The sequence below is a fragment of the Culex quinquefasciatus genome, chromosome 2 (assembly GCF_015732765.1).
Source record: "Culex quinquefasciatus strain JHB chromosome 2, VPISU_Cqui_1.0_pri_paternal, whole genome shotgun sequence".
NCBI lineage: Eukaryota > Metazoa > Arthropoda > Insecta > Diptera > Culicidae > Culex > Culex quinquefasciatus.
Window position 1 is genome coordinate 36020476 of NC_051862.1, and position 17609 is coordinate 36038084.

Consider the following 17609-nt stretch of genomic DNA (forward strand, 5'->3'; position numbering starts at 1 on the left):
AATAGTTGTTAAAGTTGTAAAAGTTGTAAATGTTTCTAAAGTTGTAAAAATTGTAAAAGTTGTAAAAAGGTGTACAAATTGTAAAAAAATGTAAGAGCTGCAAAACTTGAAAAAGTTTTAAAAGTTGTAAAAGTTGTTAAAAGGTTGTAAAAGTAATAAAAGATTTTCAGAAACACAGAGATTTGCTACACTAAAAACTGAAGGAATCACGGCGATACTGTGATATTTAGAAATATTCAATTAAAAATCAAAACTTTTTTTGTAATTTTCCCAAACCAAACAACCAACCACTCCCGAGCTTCCCCCAAGTGAGTTCAACAGTTCGGACTACCCCAACTAACCCCTCACCCGTTTGGACTCCGTTTAAGTCCGCCCAGGAAGGTGGTTAGTTGTGCGTTGTCCGTCTGTTTTATTCCCCCGCAATTGGTAGCCTAGGAGTGGCGATCGTGTTGGTTTCGAGGGTGGTTTTTTTATTTTGTTTTTCATAAAACTTTTCCCAACCCTGGGCGGCAAACAGCTTCCCCGCGCAAGGTGGGTCCAGAGTGTTTCAAATGTACAAATAACATATTAACTTATTTACAGAGGTTTTCTTCTAATACGCCCGGTTTGATGTTGGTGTGTGCGTTTTTGTTGATTTTTTTTGTTTGATTTTTTGTTTAATGTTTTTTGTTACAATCTGTTCTTCACTCATGTTCTTAACGTTTATGGCAGTTATCATCGTTTTCCTCACAAAAATTTTAATGCTTGCTTGAATAATAACATAGGTTTGTTTGTTTACTTTTTTTGTTCGCCAATCGCGGGTACGCGATTGGCTGTGTTTTTTTTCACTTTTTGTTGACTTTGTTTTTGTTTTTGGGGGGTGGAAAGCGGTTTCTTCCCCTTTTTTCTAAAAACAAGAAAACATTTGTGTTCATACTAGGTAAAGCATAATTGTTTCGCGCGTTTTTTGTGTGTTTGTTTTTAAATAATTTGTCGTTGTTCCGTTTCTTTTTGCTTTCGTGCTTGAAATCAAAATTGCAGTGTTCGAAGCCATTGGTCGTTTCTAGTGTTTTTGATGAAGAAGTGCATTTTTTGTTAAGGGTATTTAGCTATCTAAGAAGAAGATTACAGTTGAGTGTTGTGTGTGGGAAGGTATCTTGTGCCATTTTGTACGGGCTCGAGTTCCGAGAAGGAACCGTTGAGGAACCTTTTCCAGATCACTCGAAGAGGCGAGTTGATGAGGTGTGAGTTACTGGCCTTGGAATCAACCAACCTCGATGATCTGGGAAAGGTGGTTTTGTGTTTGTGTGGGGGAAGAGGTGCTACAGAGGTATAGAGTTATTCACTAACAAAATTAACTAGATGTAGAATTCGTTCCTAGTGGGGGTTGGGGGTTGAAGGGAGTTTGGGGGGAGGGGTCGATGAAGGTCTCTTTACTGGTATCCGTTGAATCCACCCTGGCTGGCTGGGTATGGGCCTCCAGCGTTGGCGCCGGCACCGGTGTCCTCGTAGGTGATGGTTGGGCGGTATCCGTTCTGGTCAGCTTCGTAGTTCACAACCTGACGGGGAAGCGAACAGTTTGAGGTTATAAATTTGTAAACACACAACAGTGACAAGCCGGTTCTACTCACTTGCTTGCGACCGTCGGGGAGCAGGACGTAGTAGCGGCCAACGGTGCGGTCTCCATCGCGGGACTCCATGTGGCCAAAGTCGTTGCCGGACTGGTAGTCCTTGACGTCGTACTCGAAGGAGTACTTGGCCGGCTCGGCGTTAGCGTTGGCGTCGGCGTAGTTGTACCCGTTGGCACCGGCACCGCTGCCGCCCGCACCCGACGGGGCACCGTACTGGGAGGAGGGCGCCGAGGGGTAGTTGTACCCGCTGTTATCGTTTGCGTTATAGTTGTAACCGTTATTCCCATTCTGGTTCGGGGGCAGGTAGTTGCTGCGCGGCGATGGCGGCTCGGGACGGCCGGCGGCCAGGACGGCCAGCGAGACGACGGCGATGGCGACGAAGACCTGCGGGGATGTTTTGAGGTTAGTTTTGGGAATTCCAAAGCTAAGATGTGAACGGCACGATGAGCTTAGTTTTACTGAACACCTGTTTCGTAAGTCACCTTCCCCGATCATCATCATCAATTGACGAGCTTACGTCATGGATCAACAAGTACCGCTTTTTGCGCGAGTTTGATGTTTATTGAGCGGACGTTCTGCGAGGTTGAACTCAGCAGAACATTCAACCGCAAAAGTGTCTTAAACTCATTGTTAAGCCAACATTCATCAGCGTGTCTTTTATACAGCTGTCAAACCACTTTTTAACCCATGCAGCAAAAGCATCCTAACAAACTTTAGCGTGTACCACACTTCAACCCTGCCCAAATCACCCCGCAGCAAGCAAAAAAGTGCCAATTTTTGCCATAAAATCTTCGCCACAGTAGGCGAAACACCTCGGTTCGAGACCAATCGGTAACCGTTTAGCGTTTTTTTGTTTCTTTTGTTGTTGTTGTTGTTATTGTTGTGTGTTTACAAGCGATGACACGGTGTTTTCGTGTGTGTGAAATTGGCTTGTACAATTCTAGAGTTTTTTTTGAAAAGGACCAATAAACCAAAATTTTCAGATTTTGCTTTTTGGGTGTTTTTGAAACCGCCTTGAGTCAGGGGTATTGAAAAACACCCAAAAATCAAAAACTGAAAGTTTGGTTTATTGGACCTTTTCAAAAAAAACTCCAGAATTAGCTTCTCTCTTGCGCGGTGCGCTTTCTTAGTGCTAGTCAAGTGCGCAATAAAAGCGAGAGAGAGAGAGAGTGAGAGATGTTGTTCTTTTGTGTGCGAAACAAAAGGCTTTGGCGGTTGAGTTAGATTTCTTATTTTCTTTTGTTTTTTTGGAAATAAAAACGAATTGAAAGAAGATCACTTTCTTGCGAATGTTTTTTTTTCTGCGAAAAGTGAGCAAAAAGTGCGCAAAAAAGTTGCCATGGAGTGAAGGTGGCAAGTTTCGAAAAAAAAAAATGAGGTGGTCATTTTCTTTGACGAGTTAAGACGGTGCTGCAATAAAGCAACAGTTTAAATTACATCGTTGGTTTATGTTAACAACTGGTTGCACTGTTCCTTTTTTTCACTGGAACAGTGTGGGAAAAACTGTTTTTTTTGCTGATTGTCGCGCACAAGTTTGCGAATTTGCTATCGCAAATTATGTGCCCGGAGGGTTGATTTATGGCCACTGAGTAAACTAAACTATGTGAACTGACAAGCGGTGTGCAAATTAATTAGTTAAATTAAGAGGTGAACGGAGTTGTGTGGGGGAGAGCAGGAAATTGTCGTGGAAAATGACAGATTTTCTTTTTCCGTTTTTGCTGAGATGTAATTAGATAAGTTTGACTCAGTGTGGTTATGTCTTGGTAATTGAACTAAGAAAAATACAAACAACAATTTTACAATTCTTGGTTAGTTAATGTGCACCGTTAAGTTGAAAACATAACAAACATCTTTCGCCATGCGTTTGTCAATTGTTGAATTAATGAATTAAATTTGATTCATCTCCATTTTTTTAAAAAAATTTCAAATAATTTGTTTGCAATTTCAAAAGAATAATTTTATTAAAATACTTCACAACAAATTATTCCATATTTTCAAACCCGTTTAGTGATGATATTTTAGAAATCTAATTATTTGTAGCTTTCAATATTTAATAAGAGTGTTACATAAGTACAAAACAGATGAAATTTATCTTATAAAAAATATTTAAAATTGTATATTTTAATAAATATTGAAAATCTTTAATGTTTATTTTTTAAAGATAAATAATGAACTGACGATTCTCAATGAATTTCTTAAGATTTCAATAAGTTTTTAAAATCGTTTGGCTGTTGTTTTTTTAGTTACATGTTTTTTGAATCATTTATCGATTCTAATTCCTCAAAAAGAAAAAAAAACTTCGAAAATTGAGATTATTGATTGCTACACAATTCAAGTTCTTCTAAATGGCGATACGAATTTAAACCCGTTTGGAGATGAAAATTTTAAAATCTAAATTGTTCGTTGCGTTCAAGATTTAATGAGAGTATCACTTCAATACAAAACAGTTAAATTGTATCTTTGAAACAATATTAAAATTGAAATGGCTGTAAAAAATTGCACATACAATATTAATAAATAATCCTGAATTTATTTCCTAACATTTTAATAAGCTAAAAATCGTTAAGCTGTTGATTTTTTTTAGTAAATTACACGTGTTTGAATCATTTATCGATTTTAAATCAAGTACTGATGATTTTTAGAATACTTCAAAAAACTGCAAAATTTGGGATTCTTGATTGCTACGAAATTCTTCTAAATGTGATGCTGCAAATTTATACTTTTTTATAACAACAAAAATTTTTAATTTTTACTTTTTTTATGTGATTTGTTCAATTTTCGAAGTTAAGCAGCATTATTATCAATTTATAATTTTGCCTTCCTCACTGAGGTAAGGCTATAATCCTGCTCTAAAAATGAACTTTGTATAAAAACGTCGTAGACCCACCTTCATGTATACATATCGATTCAGAATCGAAAACTGAACAAATGTCTGTGTGTATGTGTGTGTGTATGTGTGTGTGTATGTGTGTGTGTATGTATGTATGTGACCAACAAACTAGCTCATGTATCTCGACACTGGCTGAACCGATTTGACCCGAACCTGTTGCATTCGACTTGGTTTGGGGTCCCATAGATCGAGTTTTATACAGATTGAAGTTTCGATAAGTAGTTCAAAAGTTATGTATAAAAATGTGTTTTCACATATATCCGGATCTCACTTAAATGTATGTAAACTATGTCCAGGTCCATCATCCGACCCATCGTTGGTTAGGTTATAAAAAGATCTTTCCAACGAGCCTAAAACATTGAAGATCTGGCAACCCTGTCTCGAGATATCCCGACTTAAGTGATATTGATGTACTTTTTGGATGCCGGATCTCACTTAAATGTATGTAAACTATGTCCGGATCCATCATCCGACCCAACGTTGTTTAGGTTATCAAAAAATCTTTCCAACGAGTCCAAAACATTGAAGATCTGGCAACCCTGTCTCGAGATATCCCCACTTAAGTGATATTGATGTACTTTTTGGATGCCGGATCTCACTTAAATGTATGTAAACTATGTCCAGGTCTACCATCTGACCCATCGTTGGTTGGGTTATCAAAAGACCTTTCCAACGAGTCTAAAACATTAAAGATCTGGCAACCCTGTCTCGAGATAGGGCCACTTAAGTGATTTTTATGTACTTTTTTATTCCGGATCTTAAAAATAGATGAAATTTTTGTACAATTCCATCCTATCAGCCATTGTTGGTAATAAGTGAGGAAGGCTCCAACCACATAGGTGGATTAAGTTAGTTTTTTGGTTGAAGGATGCAAGGTTAATCCTTACAAAATTTAGGGAAAATAAATGTATTTTTCAATTGTTTTATGAAGTTTTTTTTTATAAAATATTTGGTAAAGTTTGTTATTATTAAACTGGTATGTTTCTTAATAATTTATGGATTTACTTCAAAAAAAATTTATTTTCATTTTGCTTAAAATTCTACTTATTTTGGAATTTTTCAAATCGTATTGAACTTATTTTTGTATAACTTTATTGAAAATAATTTCTAAATTTATCGACAAAGTGTAAAATTGATTGCAAAATAAAATTTTACACTTTGTCGATAAATTTAGAAATTATTTTCAATAAAGTTATACAGAAATAAGTTAAATACGATTTGAAAAGTTCCAAAATTAGTAGAATTTTAAGCAAAATTGCCTCAATCTTAAAAATTTTAAAAAGATTTATTTTTTGATCAGGATGGATAATTTGAAATCAAAACTGTTTCCCTGTAATATTTGCGAGAAAGTAACAAAATTAAATTTTTATATAATTTCAATTCGTCATGAGGAAAAAAAACATAAAAATACAGATTTTGAAAGAACTTTTCATCACAACTAAAAAACAATTGAATTTTGTCCTGTTTAGCAAACAAGCACTACAAAAGAGGGTTTATTAACTTTTTTTAGAGTTTTAAGAATTGAAGAAATATTGATTTAACCAAAAAATTATTAAAAATCATCCAAAATTCAAGTTATTGATAAAAAATCTTGTTGAAAAACTGCCTGTTGGAAATAAATGCTCAATTGAATATTGTAACTAAACTTGAAGATATTCACTTTAATGATTTTCACTGCTTTTAACTTTGAATGAGCTTCGTTTTTTCCCAATGTATCCTTTGAACCTTTTATTGCAAATTTTGCTCTCCCACAGTTCACTTTTGTACATATTTTGAGCACGTTTCAAGTCCTTTACTGTTTGAACGTTTTTTTTTCGTTATCATACCTTCATGATTGTTTTAAAACTGTCTGGACACGTAGAACACTGCTAGAACTGGAACAACACGAGGTTGAACTTGGTTGATGATGTTGGTTGAGGATGAAAACTGCGAGAAGACACAGATCTGCAAACAAGAACAAGAACAACGGGATCCGGCGGTTAGAACACACTTCACTATTCTTCACAATTTTGCTGGGTTATATATTTTTTTGTTTTTCAAAGGGATCTCTTCAGAATCCTTTAACGGGTAGTCCACACCGAAGCAGAAGAAGTCCTTTGAAGATCACACTAGAACACATTCTCAAAAGCACTCACTTTAGAAGAAAACAGCTCTAGGCTTGCGCTGTGGTTGTTTGTACTCTGAATGATGGTTAATTTGTTTATGATTTGATACAATCATCTCGGCCGTATTTATACACATTGCTTCGGCTCTCCGGCGCAGCATAAGGCTAAACACACGAACCTGGGTTTCGCTTAGCCTAGGCCTAAGCGCGCGCTAGGAGAACGGCGTTGTTGGCGTCGCGACGTCTTCTTCTTGGCGCAGTCACGTGCGCGAGAGCGTCGTCGTCGTCCGAAAGCTCTCTTCGGCGCGGATCTTCTTCGCGAAGATCGGCTGCGCAGCAGCCGGAGAGCTTTCGGATGTCGATCCCGCTCCTGACCCTCCGCCCGCCGCCGACCCGCAAGTTCGCACGCGAATTCCTCGGAAAAAGTGAGAGTGAACCATCGCGTCAAAAGTGAAGACTAACCATCGCGGCAAAAAATCAGTTCATAATTCGTATGTGAAGGAAGATCCTCTCGTGCGAGCGGGAGAGGATCAGGGCAGGTCGTAACGACGTCGGCAGGTTTCGGCCCGAAGTGACGATCGCGCGCGTGGTGAACGTTCTCGGCGAGTTAGGTTAGGTTAGGTAAGAAAGGATACCCCCCGAACCGAAGAAGAGCATCGGTGACCCTGCGCTGGCATAGACGGCGAACCTCGCGTGTTGAGTGTGGTACTGGGTGATTGCACAACCCGGAGGTCACTGTTGGGACGGATTCTCCAGTGTCTGAGGACGCACTGGGAAAAGGAAAGGAATTTGTCAAGTTTATGCTAAACTAAGCCGCGGTGTGGTGCTCTAAATGATTAAATTAATGTGAGCGCACGTGAGCGTGAGCGATGCTCTGTTTAATTGACCAAGGCTAGGGCTAATTTATTGTAATTGTGTGGTTATGGGTTGAGGCTTCTAGAAGGGCTAGTAAAAACGATAGGGACGATTCTGATGAGCGCAATTTAATTGGTTCATTAAGCATATGGAAATTGCTGTTATTAAAAATGGATTAAATCTAATTAGGTCTTAAGTTCGTAGTTTGAGAAGATGAAAGGGAAGTTACTATTACTATAATAACTTTTTTTATTTTTTTTTAGTGGAGTCTCTCTGTCTCAATATTGAAGGGACCGCCGAGAGTGGGAGGTATCAAATCATGGAAGGAAAAAATCAAAGCATTCTTTTGAAGGAATGAAAAAATTATTGACAGATGGAGCAATATTGATTTCGAGAAGATCGACAGCCAGTGAGTTGACTGTATTACATAAAACGTTCTAGGGTTACAATTCCCGTAAACTTTGCCAGAAAAAATGTGAAATGTAATCGATAAACTGAGCTCTTCAATTAATACTCATCACTTTAGTGCTCATAACTAAAGCCACTGAACTTCCACAAAATTTGAAATTTGTTTTTTTTTTTAACAAAAGAATATTTCAAACCAAACATTTTTTAATAGATAAACTTTAATCAAACTGTGTGATTTTCAAGATTGTTTTTGATAATAGATACTAGCAATTCTAGAGTTTTTTTAATAGGTTCTATAACTATATGAAAGACAATAGTTTATAGGACCTTTTCAAAAAAAAAAAAAAAAAAAAAAACTCTAGAAATAATCTTAGCACAAAAACCCAACGAAAACAAAAATATTTTAAATTATCTAGCACAGATAAATTCGACAAGTTATGATACGAAAATATCGAAGTATGCTGTTTCGTTGAAGAATCAAATGAAACAGGAATAAACATCGTGCAAAAATATCTTTTGTTTAACACGTTTTCTAGCTTTCAGATCAAAAATTGCTCTTATTGACTTCCGTTTCATGAAATTATACGTTAACGTTTTGACAGCTGAAATCAGCTTTTGTCTACACGCATTTTCACAACAAAAAAACATGTTTTATTTTGGAAGACTCCAATTTATTCAACTCTTGAAAATGAAGAATAGCTGCTGACTTGATCATTATTTATCTGATTTAAATCTCAAAGTGCAGCAATGAAATATGAAAGGTCCTAGCCGAGTTTGGGTTTGCTCTAAAAATCTAAAAATTCTAATTATTATCGAAAAAGTGGCATAAAAACATTCCCAGTCAGGACGTTCTAGCAGGATTCTAGCAGAGTTCTTACAGAGTTGGATATTCTTACAGCATTCTAGCAGAAATGTTCTACACTGAAAAAAAAAGAAGGAATCCAATTCCTAAAATTTAGGAATTTGCCAACTTCTGCCAGAGAAGTCACCCAATTCCTAAATTTGCTGGCACAATTTAGGAATTCTGATACTTCTTTGGAAAAATGAGCTTAAACTGACAGCAAAGCTTATCTTGCGCAACTGCGCCATCTGATATTGAAACTCGGAATTATTCTTCAGAGCTTAACAGTCTGAACTTTCCTCTTTCTTTTGTTCTCGAGAGAAGCTGCTCAAACTCGACTTGTTTCGACAGGATTCCGATGATCGATCCACATAAATGCCAGAATAATACATTTTCATTTAAAAATATTTTCAGATAATGGTAATTTAATAATTTGTTCAACTAAAAAAACTATATATCAAAGTATTAAAAGTATAAAAAGTATAAAAAGAATTTAAAGTATTTAAAGTATTAAAAGTATTAAAAGTATTAAAAGTATTTAAAGTATTTAAAGTATTTGAAGTATTTGATGATATTAAAGTATTTTGAGTATTGAAAGTATTTAAATATTTAAAGTATTTAAAGTATTTAAGGTATTTAAAGTATTTAAAGTATTTAAAGTATTTGAAGTATTTAAATATTTTAAGTATTTAAAGTATTTAAGGTATTTAAAGTATTTAAAGCATTTAAAGTATTTAAAGTATTTGTAGTATTTAATGATTTTAAAGTATTTTGAGTATTGAAAGTATTTAAATATTTAAAGTCTTTAAAGTATTTAAAGTATTTAAAGTATTTAAAGTATTTAAGGTATTTAAGGTATTCAAAGTATTTACAGTATTTTAAGTATTTAAATATTTAAAGTATTTAAAGTATTTAAAGTATTTAAAGTATTTAAAGTATTTAAAGTATTTAAAGTATTTAAAGTATTTAAAGTATTTAAAGTATTTAAAGTATTTAAAGTATTTAAAGTATTTAAAGTATTTAAAGTATTTAAAGTATTTAAAGTATTTAAAGTATTTAAGGTATTACTACCGTTCTAGCAGGATTCTGACAGAACCAGCTCTGCTAGAATATTTCGTGACTGTGTTACTTCGTTTCAGCCGATTTAAGCTCTCTTTTAGTTGAGCTAACATTTGAAAAGGTCATATGAAACATAAAAATATCGTTTTGTCCATGTCTGGACTAAACAGCTTTTGTCTGACAATATTTTTTTGGATTTCCCTGAAAATTTACGGAAAAATTTCATTTGGGGCCATTCGTAAACCACGTTGATTTTATTTGTATGGAGCGTGAAAAAAGAACAGTCCACGTGGTTTATTGATGGCCTTTCAACAGGATTTCGATAAAATGATATTTGAATATAAACGCGCCCGCAAACATTTTTTTTGCAATTTTCTCAATTTTTATTTTTTGATTTGGATGATCCCTTGTCTATGCATTCCCTATTTCAAAAGAAGCCATTTTGCATCATTTGTCTTTCCATACAAGTCTTCATACAATGTTAGGGACTGGTTGTACCATATAGGTAAGTAAATGTATGAAATTCTGTATCTTGAGAAGGGACTTTCTGATCGATTTGGTGTCTTCGGCAAAGTTGTAGGTTATGATTAGGATTTTTCGTAAAAAAGGACACAGATTTTTTTTCCGAATTTTAATTTAACTATTTTTTTAAATTAAAAATCAAATCTCAAAACACGTATTTTTCGAATTTTCTTGATATATTAATGGGACTTAACAATAATTCTTCTGAGTCATAGTGCGTGGTGCAATAGAGAAAAATCTGTTAAAGAAGATATGATTTATTTTTTTGAAAATTCGTGTCTTTTTGGAAAATTTCGAAAACTTGGACAAAATCTTTAAAGTATGAATAACTATGTTAAAAATCATTTTTAAAGCAAAATTGATTTTGTAATCGACAAGAATTTATAGCTTATAGCTACTTCTAGGTACAGACTAAAGGTTTATTTTTGTTTTTTTTTTTGCATTTTTTAAATTGAAAAAAGCAACCCTGAAAAAATATTTTAAAAAGCTGACAAAATTTTCAACCATTTTCTCTCTGAAACTTCGAAAATTGGGCAATTAGTTTCTGAGAAACAGCGTCACAAAGTATTCGAATCGAATAAAGTGAATTATACTAAGTGTCACCTAATTTGCCGTTTCGTCCGATTTTCAATATTAAAAAATGAAACTTTTGCGAAATATTCTGATTTTTTCAATAAATATATAATTTGGTCTTGGCTATGTTTTGTGCGTACAAATTCTCTTTATTTTTTAAAATGTCTGCGAAATAATGCGCCTATGTGCAAACAATAATATAAAACCTAATTTCAACATCTTGCAAAATGTCATTTTATTCAGGAATATATTTTTATTACTAGAATTTTTGACCATTTTTGCTCTGGTTCCAAAATTAAAAAATTAAAACTTTATATAAACATTCTATTTGATTTAAAATGAATTCTGTGTTTGGGGCCATACACATGCGTTACGTAATAATAGAACACTCCCTACAACTATTAAATTGTATTTTTTTCAATCAAGCAAAAAAAAAATCACCGTAAATTTCTCGGAGGCAAGCGTGACAAAAAAGTTGGAGCGATGGTTTTGATCGCAAAAATTACAGACTTGATTAAAACGATTTCTGCAAAGTTCTAGGAACCTCTAGACATCCTTACAAATCACTGGAAAAAAGAATCGTCGCGATTTATTGAGTTATGCTCGAGAACCAGCGAGAACCATTTCAACTTTTTTGGGAGGCTTTGGCGTCCGTGTAAGTTGGACATGCCTTGGATGTTTCAGTGTCAACACGCGCTTTTAGAGTAAGTTTTGTTCTGAAAAGTTTAAAGGTTATCCAAAGTCCCTCAAGAATATCCTTTTGATGATCAAATCTTTATACAGTCATTTTTGTAATTTTTGTAGCTAAGTGTAATCGAGGCTTTGGATATTCAAGTCTGGACTGTATTATAAAATAAATTCCATTCATTCACTCCAACTCTTAATCCAAATTTGCAAACATCTCCAATCAACGGGCATTCTCTCATAAAAAATCCATCAATTGACAGTTCACACCATGCATCAATGCACTCTCAAACATACACACATTATCCCACAAACACATCCATCCACTTAGTACTCGATAAATCTTCGATCATCACTCTCCATTAGCGCCTCTCCTCTTCCTCCTCTCCTCCACCACCTCTTCTTGGAGGGCATTCTTCAGGCGCGTGCATGTTGACACCGGGCACTTCTATTCGTTTTGTACGAGATACGACCACCAACACCACAAACAACATTCCGGTCGTTTATGCTGCAAATTAAATTTACGACCATTATCAACCAAATTGCAAGGGGCCGACAAGAGCAGAAGAGAGGGTGCATCGTGCAAATTCCGCCATCGCCAGCAGCCATCAGATGATCATCCTTTTCGGACTCTCCGTTCTCTCTCTCTCTGTCTCATCGCTTCAAAAAGAAGAAGGAAGAAGAAAAAGAGAAAGAGAGATCAAGATCTTTTTGCGTTATTTTGAACAAATGCGCCGCATGCTGCGAGTTTGGCGCGGGGAAAATTGCAATTTTATTGACCTGACCGCAGCGCCGCCGCGGTTGTTGAATTTGTACTGTACCGGTGTTGGTTTGACTTTGAGCACCCCGCCACTAACTGTGCTGTTTAATTGGGGAGATTTTATTTCCTTCATGAAAAAAAAACATTACTTATGCTGCTGGCGCTGTCTGCCCTCTGGCTGTCAGTGGGATGTCGAACATGATCACGTTCCACGCATAGGAGGAATATGGGAGCCATGAAATGTTTGGATCATTTTTAAAACTCTATGCTTATTTAATTATATGAACATAATAGCTAAATTTTGTTTATCTCATGATGACATTTGGCATTATCTCAAACATATTAAATATCTATTTATTTTTAGTGTTTTTATATTTTTGTCCAATTTTATTATAAGAAAAAGGTTTGTATGAGACTTCAGATAGTTGAATTACAAACAAAATAAAAAGTACTTACTTTAACTTCAAATTCGAGTTCTGCGGCCTGATTTTAATAAAATTCAAGTGGTTGATATTTCATAACCGCCTTTTTAGCCGACATCTTGAATTTCAAAATTCTAAATCATTTTAGGGTTGTGTTGGGGTCATATTCAAGCTCGACAATCGAAAATAAGACATCGATTTTTTTTCGCGATTCGATTATCCGAAGTGAATTTTTTCAAGGCATTTTCTAGACCCTATAATTTCCTTCAAAAGAATTAGTGAAGAATGACCACACATCGGTTAAAGTTACCTTAATTCAATGAACAACGACATTCCCCAGAATGAGTCATTCTGACAAATGATCCATTCTGGCATCATACGCCAGAATAAATCATTCCTTTGATAAATGTATTTCTCACAAATGTTTAATGTTGTTGTTTTTCCTAAAAGGGTTAATTTTAAGAGAATATTAAAACTAAAAGAGATTCATTTTACAGATTTCAATGTTTGATGATAGATATAAGAAAGAAGGGTAATTTTTTCTAATTTACCCTTTTTTATGAATCAGAATTGAAGATTTGATTGGTATTTTTTCCTAGAATTATGATATTCATAAAGATTTACCCTTATTTTATAAAATTTGAAGATTTCAATATTTGTAGATTTAAAGATTCGAAGTTATAATCTTTATAATATTTAAAGATTTTGAGCAATTCCAGCTCAAATCGGGAATTTTTCTGGTACTTTTGTACCCGACTCTCTCCGATTTTAATGAAACTTTTTAGACATGTTATTCTAGGTCTATATAAGGCATTTTTGTGTATATGGAGCCAATTGTGCTCAAAAATGACTTTTGAGAAGAGCGTAAGTTATTTAAATAGTTTTGTATTTTGTAATTTAAAAATTACTGTATCTCGAAGCCGTTGCATCGTATCAAAAAGTGGTCAAAGACAAACTTGAAGGAAACTTGATGAGCTTTCTGAAAAAAAAAAACACTGAAAGAAAAATGCACGCCAATTTTATGAGAATTTTCAATATTTAAGTTTAAAAGTTAAATTTTAAGGTGATGTCACGATTTTTTTTCGTTCAAAATTTTTGTGAAAATAGCCTAAAAAGTAACAAAAAGACACATGAAAAATGCTGGATGGTATGTCTCCCTTAAAAAAATACAAAAATCATTGACTAAAACTGTTTTTTTGAAAAGTGGTATAAACCTATTTTTTCAACATTTTGCCTTCCTCACTGAGGTAAGGCTATAATCCTGATCTAAAAATGAACTTTCTATTAAAAGCTCCTAGACCCACCTTCATGTATACATATCTACTCAGAATCGAAAACTGAACAAATGTCTGTGAGTGTGTATGTGTGTGTGTATGTGTGTGTGTATGTGTGTGTGTATGTGTGTGTGTGTATGTGTTTGTGTATGTGTATTTTGATCAAACCAGTTGCATTCGACTTGGTTTAGGGTCCCATACATCGCTATTGAATTGTTTGAAGTTTCGATAAGTAGTTCAAAAGTTATGCATAAAAATGTGTTTTCACAAATACCCGGATCTCAATTATATGCATGTAAACGATGTCCGGATCCATCATCCGACCCATCGTTGATTAGGTAATTGAAAGGCTTTTCCAATGAGTCCAAGACATTGAAGATCTGGCAACCCTGTCTCGAGTTATGACCACTTAAGTATTTATGTAATATTTATGTACTTTTTTGAAGCCGGATCTCACTTAAATGTATGTGAACTATGACCGGATCCATCATCCAACCCATCGTTGGTTAGGAAGTTGAAAGGCCTTTCCAAAGAGTCCAAAACATTGAAGATCTGGCAACTTTGTCTCGAGTTATAACCACATAAGTTGTACATTGTCTTCTTTTTTTCTGGATCTAAAAAAATTATGAAACCACTCATATACATATTTTTGGTAAAAAGTGAGGAAGGCATCAACCACATAGGTGGATTAAGTTTGTTTTTATTTTTAAAACCGCTGTATCTTCTCAAGTATGGCTTAAGATATTGAGTGCAAGAATAGAATTTTAATGTGGTTGAAAAAGATTCATATTGAATTTTAACGGAGACGTGAATAAAGGTTAAATTAATAAATATGATTCTATTTATTTAATTATAATTAAATAATTATTTATCTATTTATTTATTCATCCATATAAAATGAGCGAGTTGTGGCGCTATAACCACGGCATGTAATGGCCTGGGCATCTGTGGAAATACGATGTCCCATCCCAGTGAGTCCCAAAACAGCACATGGAACACGGACACTTTTCCAGCATGATGGCTTCAAAGAATTAACGTTTAAAAAAACTGTATTGTAAATTGAAAACCATATACTAATAACTTCCATCATCTCATCAACAGTGAGCGAGTTGTGGCGCTATAACCACGGCAAATAGTGTCCTGGGCATTCGTGGAAATACAATGTCCCTTCCTTGAGGGTCCCGGAGCACCAAAACTTCTTAGCATGGTGCTCCCAACGAATAATAACCTAAAACCAAAACTCGGAGCGTATGGTGGTGTGTCCCCACGCTTCTTCCTCCCCTGTAGATTCAGAACTGTATTGTGGTTTGAACACACACCCTGTGCTCAAACTCAATCCAATTCAACGAATCATCTTTGCGGTAAACTTTACGCAGTAGGCCTGGCCGGTTTAACGTTTTGTGATGTTTCAATGCATTCTAATGCAATGGTGCACTACAAATGTTAATAAATGACAAGAAGAGGCTAGGCGTCATCTAACCTAAGGCACTCTCCAGGATCCCTTCGAAAGATTGGCTGCGCTAGGGTTTGATTAGATTAGATTAGATTAAAACCGCTGTATCTTCTCAAGGATTGGACATAGGACAATGGTCAATATGGAGACTTTTATGTAAAATTGTCTGAAGAATTGATTCTCACTATCGGTTTTTGAAAATGTTGACGTTTAGACCCCTTTTCAAAAAAACAGTAAAACTGTCAATGATTTTTGTATTTTTTTAGGAGAGATGGGTTCTTGAGATTCGATGCTTTTTTTCATTATTAACTTTTTTTTATCTCTTTCTCATACCTGTTAAAACATGTCTTAATGATAAATACTATGATCAGATTTCAAGACGGCTAGCTTTTGCATATTTTTTTTTGCAATATTGAAATACTGTGTAGTATTTGAACATGAAAAATCACTGTTTTAGGTGACAGCTTTGTACATGTTTTTGGTTGAGATTGAAATATGCAGCAATCCTCATAAAACAGCACGATTCGAAAAAAAGTTATCCGATCGGGCACAAAATTGTTTTAAATTTTCATGTGTTTTTTTGCGAAAAAAAAATTCCGGCAATACCTCGATATTTTCAAAACTAATGATTGGAAACAATTTTTTCATCCAAATGTTGAAACCTAGGCTTAAAATATCAAATTATTTATTTTTTTATTTTTTGCCCTCCATCCTCGACTTTGGTCAGAGCCTTCAAAAATTTTTTGCAACGGCCTTAGGGTTTAGCCGTAAACCTCGTGGACACGTTTGTTTTAAATTTCGCCCCTTCCCCTCGTGGACAATTGTTCATAAAAAGTACCTTTTGTATGGTGTGTTAACAATTACCATTCCCCCCCCCCTGAAATGTCTACCTGAGATTTTTAATTTCATTTTTTTTCACTTTGTTTTGTACATCCAATAAGTTTTTACAAGATATCGTAATTTTTAGAAAATTCTTACGTTTCTATAATTTGCAATATTTATTGCATTTTTGTAAAAATTGGGTATTTTCGAAAAATATGGTATTTTGCGAAATTTTTTAGTATTTTTTTTACCCATATTGCAAAATTCGAAAATTTGAGTATTTTCGAAAAATAGGGTGTTTTCTAATCTAATCTAATCTAATCAGACCCTAGCGCAGCCAATCTTTCGAAGGGATCCTGGAGAGTGCCTTAGGTTAGATGACGCCTAGCACTCTTCTTGTCATTTATTAACATTTGTAGTGCGCCATTGCATTAGAATGCAGTGAAACATCACAAGCGCTATAGCGGCCAGGCCTACTGCGTTAAGCCGTATCGCAGAGATGAGTCGTAATTGGGTTCAGTTTGAGCACTGAGTGTTCGGACAACAACACAATTCTGAATCGACAGGGGAGGAAGAAGCGTGGGGACACACCACCTTACGCTCCGAGATTTTGGTTGTATTCGTTGGGAGCACCATGCTAAGATGGTTTGGTACTCCGGGACCCTCTGGGATGGGACATTGTATTTCCACGAATGCCCTGGACATTATTTGCCGTGGTTATAGCGCCACAACTCGCTCTGTGTAACAGTATTCCTAATTCCAGTCCACGCTCAACAAGTCGTCATGGCCTAGTGGTTAGCATTTTTGCTTACCAATCCAAAGGACGGGGGTTCGAACCCCACAACGAGCGACTTTGATTTTTCGTTCATATTCATCATTTCTAAATTCTGTGTTCTAAACTTTCTCGTTGGGAGCAGATGGGCATCGAACCCAGAACCATTCGCTTGCAAAGCGAACACCGTAACCAGTCAGCCACGGCCGCTTCGAAAAATAGGGTGTTTTCAACAAAAAACTCTAATGAAGTGAAAAAGCATAATAAATTTCGCTTTGTTCGATACCCATATTGCAAAATTATGAAATTTTTGTATTTTCAAAAAATACGGTATTTTGTGAAAATTTTAGTATGAAAAAACATCTAATGAAGTGATAAAGCATACGAAATATCGCTTCGTTGGGTATCCAAATTGCAAATTATGAAAATTAGACTTATTTCGAAAAATACGGTATTTTATGAACAATTTAGATTATTTTTAAATTAACTATTTTCAAAAAAAAAAATCTTTGTGAAAGTATTGAAAATTTACCGCGATTGGGTTGAATTAGGTCGATTTT

At 35.1% G+C, this 17609-nt stretch overlaps 1 protein-coding gene across 2 annotated transcripts; it reads right to left on the minus strand.

Moving 5' to 3' along the window:
• Window positions 1-254: 254 nt before the first annotated feature.
• Window positions 255-6703, minus strand: LOC6049711 (pro-resilin). Of its 2 annotated transcripts, XM_038257383.1 has the most exons (4): window positions 6636-6703; window positions 6327-6444; window positions 1611-1994; window positions 255-1538 (listed from the first exon to the last, which is right to left on the minus strand). In XM_038257383.1, the coding sequence occupies exons 2-4, from the start codon at window positions 6330-6332 to the stop codon at window positions 1413-1415; spliced, it is 516 nt and encodes a 171-aa protein (XP_038113311.1). In that variant the 5' UTR covers window positions 6333-6444; window positions 6636-6703; the 3' UTR covers window positions 255-1412. The 2 variants fall into 2 exon arrangements, with proteins under 2 accessions (XP_038113311.1, XP_038113312.1); XM_038257384.1 differs by lacking the exons at window positions 6327-6444; window positions 6636-6703 and adding an exon at window positions 2077-2147 and having other exon boundaries at window positions 1448-1538.
• Window positions 6704-17609: the final 10906 nt, after the last annotated feature.